Source organism: Tauraco erythrolophus, chromosome 18 (genome assembly GCF_009769465.1).
Source record: "Tauraco erythrolophus isolate bTauEry1 chromosome 18, bTauEry1.pri, whole genome shotgun sequence".
Taxonomy (NCBI): domain Eukaryota; kingdom Metazoa; phylum Chordata; class Aves; order Musophagiformes; family Musophagidae; genus Tauraco; species Tauraco erythrolophus.
The window spans coordinates 17,358,134-17,374,486 of record NC_141482.1 but is presented as its reverse complement, the minus strand read 5'-3'; the positions used below and the strand labels follow the sequence as shown (position 1 = coordinate 17,374,486).

Here is a 16,353-nt window from a genome sequence, read left to right as displayed (position 1 = left end):
TGGGCTCGCTTGCCAACGGGCTGAGCTTAACATGCCAGTCACTGCTGGGAGGAACCAGCCTCATGAAAATGCCATTTCCACGCAGTCACTCTCTGGCCATTATCCTGCTTCAGACAAAAGCAATTTACTCTGCCTGTAATAAAGCAGGGGCGATAACGAAGCTGGGAAGAGCCGTGACAGGCGGCAGCGTGACGGAGACGGGCCGGCCTCTCCCTGCCACCCCCACCGCACCGCCAACTGCGGGCTGGGGACGGCGGCCGCGGGGAAAACCTCCGGGAGAGCCAAGAAGCCTGGAGAGCACCGGGAGAAACCGGCACAGGGACTCGGCGGGTGTCTCGGCACAGTGGGCTGTGCCAGCGGCCTGGCTGGGGGGATGCGGACGGTTCCCGGGTACCAGGGCATGGAACAGCACAGTGACCAACGCAACGACCCCCTCGGTGCCAGGCGGGAGGGTGGCCTGGGGCAGCGGGCACCAGCCGTCCCTGCCTGCAGTGCTCTGCCCTGCCCGGTGGGGAATGCCCAGCCAGAGACCAAGACACTGCACGGGAAGACGCGTTTGCCCCTTTGACGCAGGGGGAAGGGCAGGGGTGTCCCAGGAGGGACTGAGCGGTGGGTCCTGCCCTGTTCCCGAGGGGCACAGCAGTGCTGTGCCCTCGTTGTAAGGACCCTGGTCCCCGCTGTCCCAGTGCTGCGTGCCCATCGCCCACGGGGTGAACCGTGGCAGCAGCCCCCACGCCCCATCAGCACCCTCACGAGTGTGGCTTCTCCCGCAGCTGGCGCTGCTGCCCGGCTCAGCGGCGAGGGCCCCTCAGCCCCCACACCAGACGGCTGCTCGCGCGTCCCAGCTGCGGCGAGTCCCGCACCGCCGGGCCGCTCCTGCGTCCCAGAGGTGACCGATTCGAGCCGCACAGATAAATCACTTCTCCGCCTGCAGCTGCTGCTTCCCACCAGGCTGGTTTGGGGGCTGATACCAAGCTGCAGGAAGATGGCACGGGTTTCCCATGTCAGTGTTTTGCTGGTACCCCCCTGGCAAGAGCCGCAGCCCGTGACAGGCCCCTGGCAGCCCCATTCCACCGGCTGCAGAGAGGGCAGGGACAGGCAGTGGGCAGAGGAGACCAGAACAGATGGTTTGGGCAGGAGCACCATCGCGGTGCTGCCGATGCGTCACCTGCGAGCTCCAGCCAGCGCCGAAGGCGAGGCAGAGACGGGCAGGATGCCGCCTGTGCACCTGATGGATGAGTTTTATCAAGCGCTACAACAATCCAGAAAATTCTGCACTAACCCCCGGGTGCTCTGGAGACCAAAGGTAATACTTCACCTTCCTGCCTCTCCTGTCGTCCCCTGTCAGATCAACTCTGAAGGGTTCCGTGGCACAAAACCCAACCGAGGGTGAAGCACTGAATGTACGTTAAAAAAAGCAAAAGAGGGTAAAAGCTGAACTGCAGCCCTGCCCTACATGGTAAAAAGCCACTGACTTGCGTTTTCCCAGGAGAAGCAACCAGGAGCGAAGCCTCAACAGAACCAAGGAGACAAGGGGAGGTGACCTCAGCTGTGGGCATCAGCAGCAGCCCCTTGGTCCCAAGAGTTGGTGCACGTTTTGGACGCTGGCCCAGGATCCCTGACAGTGACACGCGAAGCCTGTTCCACGTAACAATGTTTATTGCTTTGGTTTTCACGTTTCTGCACTTGCTTCCAAATTTACAGCCAAGAGCTGCCCCTTCGCTTTACAGCATGAAACTTTCCCAAGCGGCTGCCAGGAGGCAGCCGGCTGCTGCTCCAGGTGACGCTGATGAACCCAGGGGACACGTGGTCTGGGAGCAGCCACGTAAAGCACCACCAGCTGAACGTCTCTGGGGACGGAGCCTGGCGGACTCAGGAGCTGGAGGACGCTACAGCAGCTCCCGGGTGAGCGGTGAGCCCGTGCCGTGTTCTGGAGGGGGGGCCCGTTGGCAGGGGCAGCGAGCAGGCCCCAAAGACTCGTTGCCCTCTCTGCTCACCATGTTATACCTGCTCAAGCAAACCGCGGCACTGCCGTGGTACCGCCGTGCTCCCACGCACGCACCCGCCTGGGAGGCTGTACGGGGGCACGGGGAGACACTTCATCTAATTCTCCTTGGGGTGGGTGTTGGAAATCTGAGAGGTCTAAGAAATGGCCTGGGAGAACAGCAGGCAATCTGGGAAGGAGGAGCAGCCTTAAATCACTTGTGAGTTGTAAATCAGGGCTGGCTCTTCTCCTGAAGAATGTCTTGCACTTGGTGAGAATTGGGGAGCACAAGGCATTCGGCCAGTCTTAGCAAACTGTAAGGAACAGCCTCCACGTTCCTAAGAGGAGATGTTCTCCCCAGTAATACTGGTGAGGAGTTTATTGGAAATGCATTTTAACTTTTTCTGATATTAACTGGTTTTAAAAAGAAAAGGTTTTTGACGCACACCAAACGGGGTGCTCTCCCTCGGAAGGGTTAAGGCCAGAAAAAGCTTTTCTTTTGAGCTGGCAATCGTCTGGCTGGGAACGGGAGGGAGTATCACAGTTGTGAGGAGCGGTGTGTGGGGGCGCTGAAGGGGCATCACCCAGAGATCCAGTGCTGGGAAGTCATTTCTGGAAAATGACCCTCTCAGTACTGAAGAACCTGAAACAGATGTGCTCTGGCCCCTGGACCTCTCCCCAGCACCGAGTGCAGAGAAGTACAAGTCCGGAGGAACTGGGTCAATGTACCCACCTCGTCCTCAAACATCATTTAAAAAAAAATAAGCTTCTGCCCATGGGGAAGGTGTCTCCGGCAGTACCCTGGAGTGGCTGATCCTTCCTTTGCCTCTGGAATGACTCGGGGCCCACCTGACGGGATTTTCCCAGGTGAGCTCTATCCCGGTGGTTCCTCTTTCCTCTCCCAGCCGCGGCGTGGGTCTGTCAGGGGGGAGATGCCTCCTGCGTGCCAGCCCGCAGCGTCCCGCTCTCCCGCAGCCGCAGCCTCCCCAGCAGGAACAGCACGTTGTCGGTGAACTCGTTCCGCTGCCTCCCCACCCCGCTCAGCTCCACGGGCCGCAGGCTGGCGTGGGGCGGCTCGTACCGCTCCGGGCAGCAGACCTCGTTCAGGAGGAGCCAGGTGCTGTCAGGGTCCATGTCCATTAAGTGGAGGAAAACACTTTGGGAAACAGTAGGAAGAAAAGAAAGCAGAGTGAGGAGAAGGCCCTTTGATGGGCACCCAACAGGGTCGTCACCAGAGAGCTTCGATGCTGCCCGCAGCCTCGGACAGCTGAGCAGACCGGAGGCTCGTTAGAGAGCGCCGTTCCCTGGCCCCTGAGCCCAGGAGAAGGCAGTGCGGTGGTGTCACTCCACCGGCCAAGTGTGACAAGAACGGTTGTTACGATACACACTCAGTATCGGCACCAGACAAGCAGCTGGTGAAGGACGGCCCACGGCCCTGGGCTGCTCCCAGCACCAGGGGCTGCTGCTGGCAAAAGCCTTTCGAGCTCAGCCTGTCCCCAGCGCTGGAGAAGCGGCTGCGGAGCATCGCAGGGGCTGCTCACACCGGGCGTGCTCTGCACAGCTGCTCCTGCAGAGCTCTTCGAGGAAGCTGGCTATGTTGTTCAACACCCTCTCTTGTTTTGGGGGAGTGAGAGGGTCAACCCATCTGGGCCTCTGTCTCCTTCCAGAGGTGGTAAGAACAAGGGTATTTCTGGACAGAAAATATTCCCGTCCAGCCTGGGCCACAGGTGAAGCTGAACGCTGTACTGAGGGCTTTTGCTTATGTGAGGTCTCCTCTCATCCCAAGTCTTTATTAGCTGCCTCCAAATTTTCTTCCTTCTGCAGAGCACCTTTCACAAAGCAGGATTTTCTTTAAAAAAAAAAAACAAACCCAAAACCTTCTTTAACAATAGAATGGAGGAAGGGAGGAATGACAACTTCCTGAAGGCTTTAGTTTGGTGTTGATGGATTTCAGTTGGAATTTAAATACCCTGGGTAAGACGGGGATCTGACTCCAGCTGTGAGCTGCTGTAACAGAGCTGGGGACAGTCCTGCTGGGAGCAGGAAGCTCTGAGAAGCCAAAGAGCACACGGCTGATCTGTGTGACCTACACTTACTCGTTCCTTCCTGCCAGTTCTCGCTGTCGGTGGCCTTCGGGCTTGGGTAGGTCTGTGCCGGGGTCTAATGCACAGAAGGCGTTTGGGCTGAGCTGGTATGAAATTCTCTGGCTGTGCCACGTATAACATTAAACCAGAATTTGCAGGCTGCCCTGCCAGCACTGCACGGCCTCTTCCTGCGTGGTGCTGAGCTCTGCGTGCTCCCGCAGAGCCTGCGAGCACAACGGCCGGGCGAGGTAACGGGAAGGGACATCAAGGGCAGGTCTGTCGTGTTCCCTCGAGCAGCGCAGGGCAGAACTCCCCTCTCTAAAATCAAAGATCACCTGCTACAAAAGCCACTCAAAATCCAGACCTGATGGCTGTCAAAACTTCTCCTGAAGAACTTTCATCCCCAAAGTGAGCTCGCTTCCCACGCAGAGCGGGCGGAAAGGCCTTTTAGAAGCTCTTCTCCGAGAGGGAGTGCAGGGCCACGGGGAACCTGACAAAGCGCTGAAACGAGCTGGAGGCACTCAAAGGTCCCTCACCTCACGGGCACCTTGTGGCTGTGCGACCTGTCACTGCACGAGCAGCCAAAGCTGCTGCTTTTGCCCGCCTGGCATTAACCCCCTGCTCGTCTCTCCGTGCCAGGCTGCGAACAGCAACGAGGGAGACGCCGCCACGGGAAGGTGTTGGCAGTGACCCCTCCGGAAGGTGCCTGCAGTGCCAGTCTGCTCCAGAGGAGCCTGGCGAGACCCTGCTCCGCAGTGACAGCTGCGCTTGGCAGCGACACACCAGCAACGTGCCTGCGCTGCGGGGACGGCCGCACGCAGGTGAGCTCTCGGGGCTGCCCGCTCCCTCGGCCATTCCAGCTCTGCTGGCTGGAGCAGGGAGGGCTGGCCCCACGCAAGGGGCCAGTAAAGCCTGGGCAGGGGTACAGGGCGGGCAGGGGCACAGGGTGGGCAGGCAGGCTGGAGCAGGCTCTAGAGCTTGCACCTGCTGACACCCCTGCACCAGCTCTCCGAGCCCCACGGCTGCCAGCGCTCTCCTGGCGCTCGCCTGGCATGGCTGCCCGCCTGCCAGCAAACAGCAGGTCCCCGCAGTGTCCCCTCGCTTACGACGTGCTGCTGCTGGTGGGCAGCTGCACAGAAATGATCCTCAGTTCTTACGGCTGGGTGGAGAGGGCCGGGCACGAAAGATGCATCGCGGGGAACTAAACATGGGAACAGGGCACACTATCCAGCTGGCTCCCACTTCCCCAGGAATATACCTTTACTTTCACAGCAAAGATACCCTGCTCTCCAAGCTCTGCCCTGGCAGCTGCTCTGGAGAGGGGAGCCCTCAGGAGATGAGCCGAACCCTGGAGAACTCCCCTGCCCCTGGCGCCCGTAACGGCCTGGGCTGTGATTATCTCCTGACAACCAGGAGTGCCCTGCAGCTTAAGGAACAACTTGACTTTTACATTTTCAAACTAACTCTGGGGTAGTTTCTAAGCAACCTGTTTCCATGGTAAAGAATCCTGGGGTTAATCCAGGTTTGTTTTCTGTTGTTGCTTTTTTTTTTTTTTAAACTTAAATATCATTTTATTGAGTTTTGCCTTGTACAGGTGGCTGCTTTACTGTACTTCAGCCCAGCTTGCGAACGACAGCTGTCAATAAGGATCCAATAAACTACACAATCAAACCAAGAGGTACAGTGTGTGATCAACTTTGGTATGTAAAATGGTCCAAAATTAGCTCATATTTGTTTCAGTTGTGCTAAACAACCTATGCTACTAGCACAGAGCAGTTTGGCTGCTCTGTTGCCTTGTCTCTTCCCAAGCCCTCAGCAAAGGCACGGCACAGCGAACAGGCTGGCAAAAAGGGCAAATCTCTCTGGCTTTTGCATCTCTGCTGAACGTTTAACTAGATACAGTTCACCATGGGCTTCAGTAAGACCTGGGGATGTTTCTTCTGCATCTTGGAAAAAAACCCATTCCTATCCAGACTGTGGACTGAAAGGTCAAATGGTAAACTTCACAGGCTGCAAACATCCATTAGGAATTAACAGTAAATTTCAAAACAGTCACTTCAAACTGAGAAAATGCAGAACTATTTGTGATGTGTTGACATAAGCCAACGACAATTTCTTAATCTCTTTTCCTTCAAAGTTTTTTTTTTTCCCAAAGTGAAAAGTTTGTCAGGGATGATGCAGCTTAACAAACTGATGAGAAGCTCAGATTGGCATATTGTGACCCCCAGTTTACACCACCTGCTCCCCTGCCTGGCCCCAGACCACCACCCCTGAGCTGCTCAAGTGTTTCTGGTCACTCTACCCACAGTCACACTGGCTTATTTTCAATGAAAGCAAAGATGTATCTCGTGTTCCCTGGCCTTCCCAGACTCCTCCTTCAGTATTTTTCTTGCCAGGCTTTGGACAATATTCCTCTCCTGGAATACTCCCAGCAGTCATCTTAGGATAAAGCCTATTGTCCCATTTTTCTCTTCCTCAGACATACTGGAGCATGTTTTTTTCCCAGCATCTATTTTTGCCTGTTGGGTATTGCATGAAGCTGCAGTTACAAAATTCACTTACTCCCACTGGTTCATCTAATAAAACTACAGGGTCCCATAAATGGGATTAAGCAGCCTCCTTGGGGCATGATAACATCCCTGGAAGACAGCCAAAACTCCCTTCTTTTTTCTTTTTGTGGCTCCAGCACCACGGCCAAAAATTCCTGCTTAGCCCTTCGCATACCTGCAGAACCTTCACTTAGTGCAGGGAGTTACTGGGCTGCGACTGACTTCGTAAGACCCGACCTTGTTCTTGGCAGGTCACCACTCACGAGCTGAGTAAGGACCCAAAAAGCTGAGCAAAGGCCAGTTAGTATAAATCAATATGGCAAGCTGATTCCAAACATCTTTTTACCTTGTACGATTTCTGCAGTGATAAAAGTGAGTTATGTGGCATACGTCAGCACTCGTGCTGCGGCCAAGATTAGTTCTGGTCCGTCTGTTTTTAGAAGCATTTAAAACGCAGAATTTTTCATGCAGCAGGCTGATAGCGTTGCTCTTGCCCAGAGGGAAAGGGCCTTACTTGTGACAACCCCAGTCAGTTTGCAGGATTGCTTTCCAGAACGTGGAGAGCAAGGAAAAGGAGCGGAGCCTACGGGAATCTGGTGGTTAAGCAGCTGGAGAAGGGAAACCGAAGCACGGCTGAGAAGTGATTCTTATCCTGGCACTGGGGCTGACTGTTATGGTGCAAACTAATTTTGACTTTTCTAAGCTGAAACCTCGTATCACGTGTGCTATAGTTAAAAGTGATTGTGACCTGTTTAACTCTGATCCACCCAGGTTCCACGAGCAGGGATCAGATGGGACAAAACTGAAAAAAAATCAAAAAAAAACCCCCAAACTACAAGTACTGCCACGTGCACGGTGAGTACCAGGCCACACATGACGCGTGCCTCAGTGCATATACGTGCCTGGCCAACAGAGCTATAGGGGAGGCAGCTGTTCACAGGAGCCCTGCTTTGTTCAGTGAAATGTGTACTGCATGCTGCACCAAAGCTATGGGGGGGAGCGGTGTAACGGGTTGCATTTTCCCCTTAAAACAGAATAAAAATAACATACAGGAAAGAGCTGTTCCTTGCCCTGAACTTCGCTGCCCCTTTTTCTCCAGTAACGGCGAGCCGGCCTCGCGATGCAGCTTCTAACGACCCTGTGACGTCAGAAGGCCAATTCAGTATCTCCCCCACCCTGCTGCGGGGGACACTGTACGGCTTTTCAGACTGCTTTGTTAATGATTTCAAAGCTCAAGATTCCAAATATCTGGCTAAGCCCCGGTGTTCTGCCGTGCGCCCCGGCGCAGCTCACACAGAGGAAGGCTCCATTGTGCCGAGGGCACGCGAGCCCGCGGCGAGGGGCCCCTCTGCAGAACAAACGCCGCCGCCTGCTGCGGCGCAATAAAAGCCACGACGGTAAAAATAAACCTCCTCTGGCCAGCGCAGGAACACAAACCACGGCACGGCTGGGGAGCCTCGGCACCGCTGCCCGGCCACACAAATCCCCGCGCCCCGGGAGGGCTGTGCGCAGGGGAAGGCAACGGGCAGCTCTTCCAACAGCCGGCCCTCGGAATCCGCCGTGCCAGCTGCCCCTGCTCCTCTGGGGAGGGGAGGGTTGGCCACACGGCAAGTGGGGGCTTCACCCCTGCCCTTTGGCAGAGACAGAGTACATAAGAGGCTTTCTTATCCACCCCCCATGTCTTATCCACCCCCATGTTCTGTAACCGGACTCGTTTTCTCTGCCGAAATCTCTGGCCTTGTTTCCAGGTGACAACATATGACAACAGCGATTTCTTATCCTGACAGCAGGAACATGCTGAGCAGGATTTTGTACACCAAGCAGCAAAGTATGTCTGTCAACGCCTCATAGAGCTGATGCGTGTTCACCTGAACTGTTTGTGCTCTCTTAACCTTTTCCAGCCTTCTCAGAGCAAGACTGGTGCCAAGACTGACAGCTTCCCAAACAAACCAGTCCACCTGGCAGAGCCTGGGCTGACGTGATCACAGGAGCCCAGGGAAAATGGAAGGATAACAGAAGTAAATCCCCCAGCCTGCAGAAGGTATTAAGTGATAAAATACATGGGAATGTCTGGCACAGCCTCCTGCATAGCTGTCTTCCCCTCTGCAGTTTTATGCCACCAGTGGGCCAAGAGCCCCACGTACTCCAGCACAGCAGGCGGTTAATAAAAAGCAAGTAGCACATCGTCCCCCTCTGTCCTCAAATGCACTGCAAGACAATCTGAAAGCCAGCTGTAACTCGTGGGTGAGCTGACGTCTCTAGCTCGTTTTGGGTAGTAACTGATACTTCCCCAGAGAAAGGGGTTAACTCCGAGAGACCCTGGTGTGCAGGACTCAAACGTGCCAGAGGAAGGAACAGGAAAGGTGCGAAAGGAAAGGGGTTACCGTGCTCCCCCCGCCCCGCGTTACTTGTACACCTGATACACCTGCATCTAAGAGACGTTACCTCTGGGCAGCTTCTTGCAGTTTGGTGGGTTGCCTGGCGCTGAGGTAAATCAGGCAGGCATCTGCCACTTTATTCAGGTCACTCTCGCCTGCAGAAATGGAACAGAAAAGAGGGATAGGAGGTAACCTACTCAGCAGCTGCTGCCCAACAGAATCAGCTCTAAATTGGCAGCAAGTGGCTTCTGCGCCTTTGAACCGTCTGACCCAGAGCTCTTCTGACCTCACCTCTTGAGCATCTCGCTGCAAAGCTAGGAAAGCAATCAAGGGCATTAAGAGAGGTAAGAGCGACTAGCCAGCAACCCTTCTCCCTCCTCAAAGCCAGCTCCAGAAATTTAACCTGGGAGAATTTCAGAGAGTTTCATTAAGTAGAAGAACATGACGTGCTGCATTTAAAGGGTCACCCAGAGAGAGGCCTCAAAATGGAACCAGTCGGCTTAGCCAGGAGTCTTATCTGGGCTCCAGTTAATTCAAAATAAAGCATGGCCCAGCTGCAGCAACCCAGGCACTCCACTTTACACCCACTTCTCATGCACGAGTGCATGAGCAGTCAGATTCCGCAAGGGGCTCGGAATCTTCTCTCCCATTTGTCTCTTGGGAGAGTAAAAAGTGACCAGCCCTCTCTACAAGGCTCTCAGAGAGGACAGACTAAGGCCAGCAGGACCTGAATGGGGTGAGGCTGGAGAAGATCAGGAAATCAATCCCATGGGGCAGCAGAAAGATGGGAAGCAAGCGCAGGCCTGGTCAGCTGAGATGAAAGGAGAAGAGGGAAGTCCAGCAGAGATCTCGTAAAACCTGTGCTCTCCCTGGTACTCACCCATGTCCAACTTCTCGCACAGAGAACCCAGTCCCTGCAGCACCACCAGCTGCAGCTTGAAGGCAAGCGTGTGGCTGTACACCGGCCCAGCTCTGGCACTCGCTGGGGCTTGGCTGAGGAGGGAACTGGTCAGCTTAGGCAGGACGTCTTTGGAGAATCTCTGCCTCAGAAAGTCTCCGCACTTTTGAGCCAGAGTACACAGCACCTAGTGCAGAAACACCAGTTACCAGAGGATAAGTGCACACGGAGGTCTGGAGGAGCCCAGCAGTCCTCGCCAGCCCAGGGGACAAGGCTTTCATTCTCCCTTGATAATTTTTTTGCAGTTGAGAGCAATGTGACCACACCTGCCTCAGTTTCCCATAATGAGCAGAAGGTGTGTCCTCAACTAAGAGGCCAAGTGAGCCATACCCTGCTCTTCAGTTCCACATGGCCAACGTCCTGGGACTGCCCTTCTCTCCTCAGCACAGTAAAGGTAAGAGTAGCTTGTGAAGTCTTGTTTGGAATTGCTGGAGGAGCCTCTGGTGGAAAACGCCATTAAAATATGAATCACCTTTGTGGTGGGAACAGCCTGTCTTTACAAGCATGCCAGCAAGCAGAGAGGCCAGTTGGCTACAGCAAGCGAAGGGAGGCATCCACGGGGCCAGCCCACGTGCCCAGAGCATGGCTCTCTCTTGGACCTTCTCTAAACTCGTGGTCTTAGCGTGCAGGACTGAGCTGCTGGTTTTGTTGGATTTGGCTTACACTGACACTAGGCTCCCTGTCCTGAGATTTAGGAAGGAAGGCGCTCCTTGGGGATGTCTTCTAACAAAACCCAAACAGTGCTAATTGTAATAATCCCTTGAACTTTTGAAGAGCTAATTAGTTTTTGTGTAGCAATCTGAAATTCTAGTGTGTGGCTTCCTGAATCTGGGGAATCAAAACTCTCCTTTATTCCCACCGACGGATTCTAAAATGAATCTCGCTCTGCAGAGCAGAGGAAGCCTTGGGGCTGGGAACCTCTGGAAACATGCTTTGTTGTCCACCCTGTGAGTCAGGAAGAGAACGCAGTCAATGACATGACCATGCCAGGAGCTCTTTAACAGCGTCGTTACGAGGCTTTGCTTAACCTCCCCCTCCCCTGCCAACACCTCAATCGCAAAACAATCCTGTCCCTTCAGTCTAAGGCTTCCAAAAGGAGACGCTGAGACTGTGGCTCCAGCAAGGGCAAGCTGCACTATACGGTGCCTCTGACAGCTGCTTCGGCTGTAAAACAACTGTTTTCCTCTTCCCTGCAATAGCCACTAACACTGCTGTTTCCCCAAGAACAGCGTCAAGGTTTTGTCTGTCGACAAGCTGCAGTGGGAGTGGTACAAGCCTACCCACTGCAGGGTGGTGGCCCTGTGTTCCCAACCGCATTTCAAAATCCCTCTGCAAGCTCAGTGCTTCCCTCACGGGCCACAGCGATGCCTGAGCTGCTTGCCTTCTGGGCACCAGCTTGAGGGCTGTTGGCAGAGAGTCGCTGCTGTACCTTGAAGGCTCTGAGCACTGCCAGAGGGTCATCGCTAATCAGCCGGGTGACGAGAGCTGGCCAGACACGATGAGCCATGGGAAGCAGATGGTTTCCGTGAGGATGCAGCACAGTTACACAGAGCTCCAGTATGTCCAGGACCTGGGCAGGAGGAATAGATAACAGACTGCCAGAGCACTGCAGGGCCAGCAGCACCAGGCATTCAGGTGGATCCCCAGTTCCACCACGGGCAGCCAGGAGAAAGAAGGGTTTTAATACAAAAGGGCACCATTTTACCTCAGCATGAACTGGGGTAACAGAACAGGGCATAGAGCACAGACCTGCTCAGAAAGGGACAAGAAGCACAGTGGCGTAACTTGTGCTGGGCTGGAACCAGGGTGTGACTCTGGGCCCGATCCTGCAGGCTGGGCTGTGCACTGGGACCCTACGGCTCCTGCGGCACGGCAGCCGGAGCAGCTGGCAGTGCTGGGGCTCTGGGGTGCGGATCTGGGTTACGCCTGCCTCGGATCTGGGTTACGCCTGCCTCGCTGCTGCCTCTTCTGTCTCGCTTGGCAGCTTAAAAGGAGGCCACCTTCAAAGGATTTTCATAATTAAAAAAACCCCAGGCTTTCAGCCCTGCTTATCATCACCCCAGCAACTTCAGAAACGTTCATCAGTCTGTGCACCACAGTCTGAGGAAGGGGGATGGGAGGCCTAGATGGGAGAAAGACGCTTCTGCGTCCTCCACCAAAGGCTGAGGCACAGGACTTGACTATCACGACTATCAAGGGAAGGTGCCTGATACAAAGCCACCCGTAAGATTCAGTTCAGCTTGGCTGCTGTCCCTAAAACAGACTACTCCCAGAAAACTGTCTCCCTTTCTCTTGCCAGACTCGGAGGGTATGTCCTGAAGGGCAGCGCTAACCTCATCACGGCAGGAAGCCCAACGCACATCGTGCACGTGTGGACGAACTACAGCCCCCTTCGTGGGCACCGCCGGTGCCCTCAAACCCGGCGTTCACGAACCTTCAGCCGCACTCGGAGGTTTCTGTCCGACAGCAAGTGGATGCACCGCTCCATCACGTCTTTGGCCAGTTGAGCATGGCTTGGCAGTGGAGCTTCTCCTTCTGTGTCAGAGCTGTTTGGCTCTGGATTAGCAAGGGGGGGAACGTCATCTGGAAGACAAAACCATTACTGAAGCCATGAAAACGACTTGGGTGTTCTGGGAGATCATGATACCCACCCACAACCACTCTGCGAATTCCCAAGTGCAGCTTTTGGCATTTTTTAACGTATTTTGATACAGTCAAGTCCGGGCCTGAGTTCTGCGAGTTGTGTCAGGTTCGGTTAAGAGTGTGGGACTAGGGAAGGTTTGCTTCCTCGACTGGACAACGCAGTTGGTCTGACATTTGCAGTCTCTCCTCACCATGGACTTATTTCCCATTGATTTTTATTAAAAATGAAAACCCTGGGTATTTAAAGATGAAGTATTTAAAGGTCAGGATTGCAGCACAGCCCAGTAAAGACTAAAAGGTTCCCTACACGAATGTCTGCAGGGCCTGCCAAGGCCAAGTGAGAAGGGAGCGGTGGCATCATTAGCCGGTAGAAAACGATACAGGGATTCCCGAGAGAGGGTGAGGAAAACGCAGCAGGATCCTGGAAAGAGGAAACTCTGGGTCCTGAACCCAAATGGCCTGTTATGAGGTAAGGAAACACACAGTGTGTGTGTGTCTTAGAGCTAGACAAGGCTTGATCTGCAAATGTTTCACTCTCCGCATAGAACAAGGCAGGAACATCCAGCAGCACCTCACACGAGCGAAGGTCAGCTCAAAGCAGACCCAAGACTGTCAGAAGTGTGCCAGGCACTCAGCCTGGTCCCAAGTCCCCCATCTGACAAAAGGAAACCTCAGATGTCACTGCCTTACTCCACGTTGAGCACACTCTTCTCCAGTCCCCCACAGTACTGACCTGCCTCCTCATCCGCTGCGTCAGGAAGATCGCCCTCTGCCATCTGCTTCTGTCTGACATAGTCAAGGAAGAATCGTTCCACTTCTTGACTCGTCACCACCTGCTGCCCCCGGGACAAAGTCCTGCTCCGCCACTCGGCCGCCTGCCTGTGCTGGTGCTCCTCACGGCAGGACGATCCAAACCACTGGACTGCAAAAAAGGAACCGACACGTCACTGAGCAATCACGATCCCCTCCTGCAAGTCAGCAAGGTGCCACAGACTCCCCGAGAGACAAACGTGACTCTCGGGTCTCATGGGACTGAACTACAGAATCGGGCACCTGCTGTCACATCACTGTGACCTCCCTGATGCTATGAGAATGTTAAAACTCTGATTTAAGAAGGAATGCACTCCCTGTGCTTCCACAGAATATTTACGGGAGCAGTAAACACACCCTTTCTCAACCACTAATGGCCATGTTCCTGCAAGTCTGCAGGCCAGAGAAACAGAAACTGGTTGTGAGGAGGGGAAGCTATTGGTGATCTTTGCCTGAGACCTGGGCCACCAAGCAAAGTTCCCATCGCTGCCGTACTTCAGCTACTTGCAATCTCCCATGGCAAGTCGACAGGTCAAAGACAAGCACCCTTAGTGACAGCAAGAATGAATTATGCAAAGTAAACATCACTTAGATACCTAAAGCTGCCATGACTGAGTGGAGGACCCCGAGGAAAGTGGAAGCCTGGTTATTGTAAGACTGGTCTAGTGCAGACAAGACATCTTGGATAACGTCTTCTACCAGTGGCAGCAAGCTGGCATCTGAATGCCTCAGCATAGTGTCCAGGACCTGGGAAGCATGTGGCTGATGTGCCAGCTGGCGCAAATTCAGGGAGATCCCATTCACCAGGTAGTCAGAATTCTCATTAATCAAACACTGCACAGAGTCGTAACTGCAGGCCTCGCATATGTCTACCAGCGTCCCCAGTGCCGTCTCGCTGATGAGCAGACTCTTGTCACCGGCCTTTTCCAACACAGGGTAGAGAGCTGACAGCAGAAGCAGCCGGAACTCCTTCCCGAGGACAGCAGCGAAGCAGCCGACGCCTTCCAGCTGGATGCAGATCTGCCAGATGTTGCTGTTCATGGTGCGGGTCGTTACGTGCGGCTCCGGGGGCGGGAGGAGAACGCTGCTGCTCGCAGCTCCTGGACGGGCAGTACGTCCCGAAGGCTGCACAGAGAGCTCACGGCTGATTTCTTCTGTATCAATGCTGGTGATCAAATACCAGTTCGCCTGGTCTGTGTATTCATCGAGAATGGACGTTACGGACCCTTTGAGATCATCCATGTTCAGCGAAACGTCCCTTTCCAGAAGGATATCCACCCCTATCCCAGCAGCTCCTGCAACCAGCTCATTGAGGACCATTGCTGCCTGCTTTCGGTACATGCCAGACTCGCCGTACAGCCCCAGGAAGTGATCCACAAGCAAATAGAGGTTCCCATAGTAGCCGAGAACACGGCACACTTGCTGAAGGAGCTGGAAAACTTTCTCCTCCGTGAAGAAGCGGAAGTATTTCTTCTGACATCTGCCCTTTGGCACACGGTGCTGCAAGGAGCCCGGAGGTCTACAGGTGCTCTCGCAGCCCCAGCGTCTGTCCTCCACTATCTTCACGTCTGTCACGTCCAACTCCAGGACTTGCATCAGCGCTTTGGACAGACGGTGAAGGTGAGAGACAGAGTTGAGGACAATGTTGATCTTGGGGCCCAGCAGCTTCAGATAGCCCAGCAACAAGCTCAAGGTGGAAACCTTGCCCGTGTCATCCTGAGAGTTCATCAGGCGAGGAAGAGCTGTGGCAAGGGAGTGGAGGTTCTCGGAGAGGACGTCAGCAAGAGCCCTGTTCTGAGCTACGATCCTCTGCTCTGCAATGCCCTGCAGAACCTCCTTACACCTGCTTTGGACTTCGCTGCTCTCATCGTTCACCAGCCCGACCAAGGCCTTTAAAAGGTGACTGAATGAGCTCACCAGCGACCGACTGCAGTTCCTCAGTAAGTGGTGGACCAGTTCCACCAGCTCCAGTCGCACTTTCCAGTGGGGGTGAACTGAAGAAAATTCAACCGTTTTATGCAGGAGGAGGGAGAGTTTTTCGGCAGTACTTTTACTCCAGTCAGGTCCTCTATGGACCATTAGCTCTGATATTCTGCTTTGTTCCACTGGCAGCTTTTCTTTATTCTTTGGGATTCTGGCTAGCTGTGCATCGGCCATTACCAAGCCAACAATCAGATAAAAGAGTCTGATGGCAGAAACAGTGGTTTTGTGACCTTGTTTGATGTCTCCGGTAATAACCCGAGACAGCGTAATGCAAGTCCCGGGCAGAAAAGACGCAAACAAATCCCCACATCGCTGTGCCTCGTCTTCGTCCAGGCGCCGGTGCTCCCGGCAGTCGCACTGCAGGACCAGGACCTGCAGGCACTTCAAGGCAGAGATCTTGATTTGCTTCGCTTTCTCCCGCTCTGCCAGGCCCAGGAGCAGAGACACAGCGAACCCCAAGAGAGGAAGGGCGGAAGGCTGGTACAGCGACAGGACAACGTCCCCGTGGGCGGAATGCAGCAGGGTGTGCAGCGCCTGGATCACGGCCAGCGTCAGCTCCTCGGACGGCGCGCCGGGCCGGCCGGAGCGAGCCGGGGGCGAGAGGCAGGCGCAGAGCTCGGAGAGCAGCTCCCGCAGGAGCTCCCGCCGCCTCACGCGGGTGGCGGCGAGCACGGAGGCGATGCACTGCAGCAGGCGCTGCACCAGGCGCTCGGGCGCGGGCCCCGGCGCCCGCAGGGCGAAGCGCAGCGGGAAGAGCACGTACTCCTGCAGCTCCTGCAGCGCCGCGGCGCTCACCGCCGCCAGCCGCGCCTGCAGCCGCGCCACGTTCTCCACGGTCTGCGCCCGCGTCAGCTGCACGCAGACGGGCCGCAGGGCGCCGAACGCCTCCCGCGGGGTGTCGAAGACGGCCATGCCGGGCGCCGGGGCGGCCTCCCGGGCTCCCACCGGGGCTGGGTGCGCGGGG

General features: G+C 55.1%; 1 protein-coding gene across 1 annotated transcript; it reads right to left on the bottom strand.

Annotated features, from left to right (window-relative positions):
• Nucleotides 1–1,787: 1,787 nt before the first annotated feature.
• TTI1 (TELO2 interacting protein 1) lies at nucleotides 1,788–16,301 on the bottom strand. Its single transcript, XM_009980515.2, has 7 exons — nucleotides 14,003–16,301; nucleotides 13,330–13,518; nucleotides 12,388–12,536; nucleotides 11,383–11,523; nucleotides 9,876–10,080; nucleotides 9,063–9,150; nucleotides 1,788–3,140 (listed from the first exon to the last, which is right to left on the bottom strand). The coding sequence occupies exons 1-7, from the start codon at nucleotides 16,299–16,301 to the stop codon at nucleotides 2,906–2,908; spliced, it is 3,306 nt and encodes a 1,101-aa protein (XP_009978817.2). The 3' UTR covers nucleotides 1,788–2,905.
• Nucleotides 16,302–16,353: the final 52 nt, after the last annotated feature.

What these genes read in the sequence shown, in the direction of transcription:
- TTI1 (XM_009980515.2), bottom strand. Translation starts at nt 16,301, where the DNA reads ATGGCCGTCTTCGACACCCCGCGGGAGGCGTTCGGCGCCCTGCGGCCC. An exon ending in ACCTCCGAGTGCGGCTGAAG is followed by an intron (nt 11,524 to 12,387) that starts GTTCGTGAACGC and finishes CCTCCTGCCCAG; the next exon opens with GTCCTGGACATACTGGAGCT. An exon ending in CTGCAAGAAGCTGCCCAGAG is followed by an intron (nt 3,141 to 9,062) that starts GTAACGTCTCTT and finishes TGTTTCCCAAAG; the next exon opens with TGTTTTCCTCCACTTAATGG.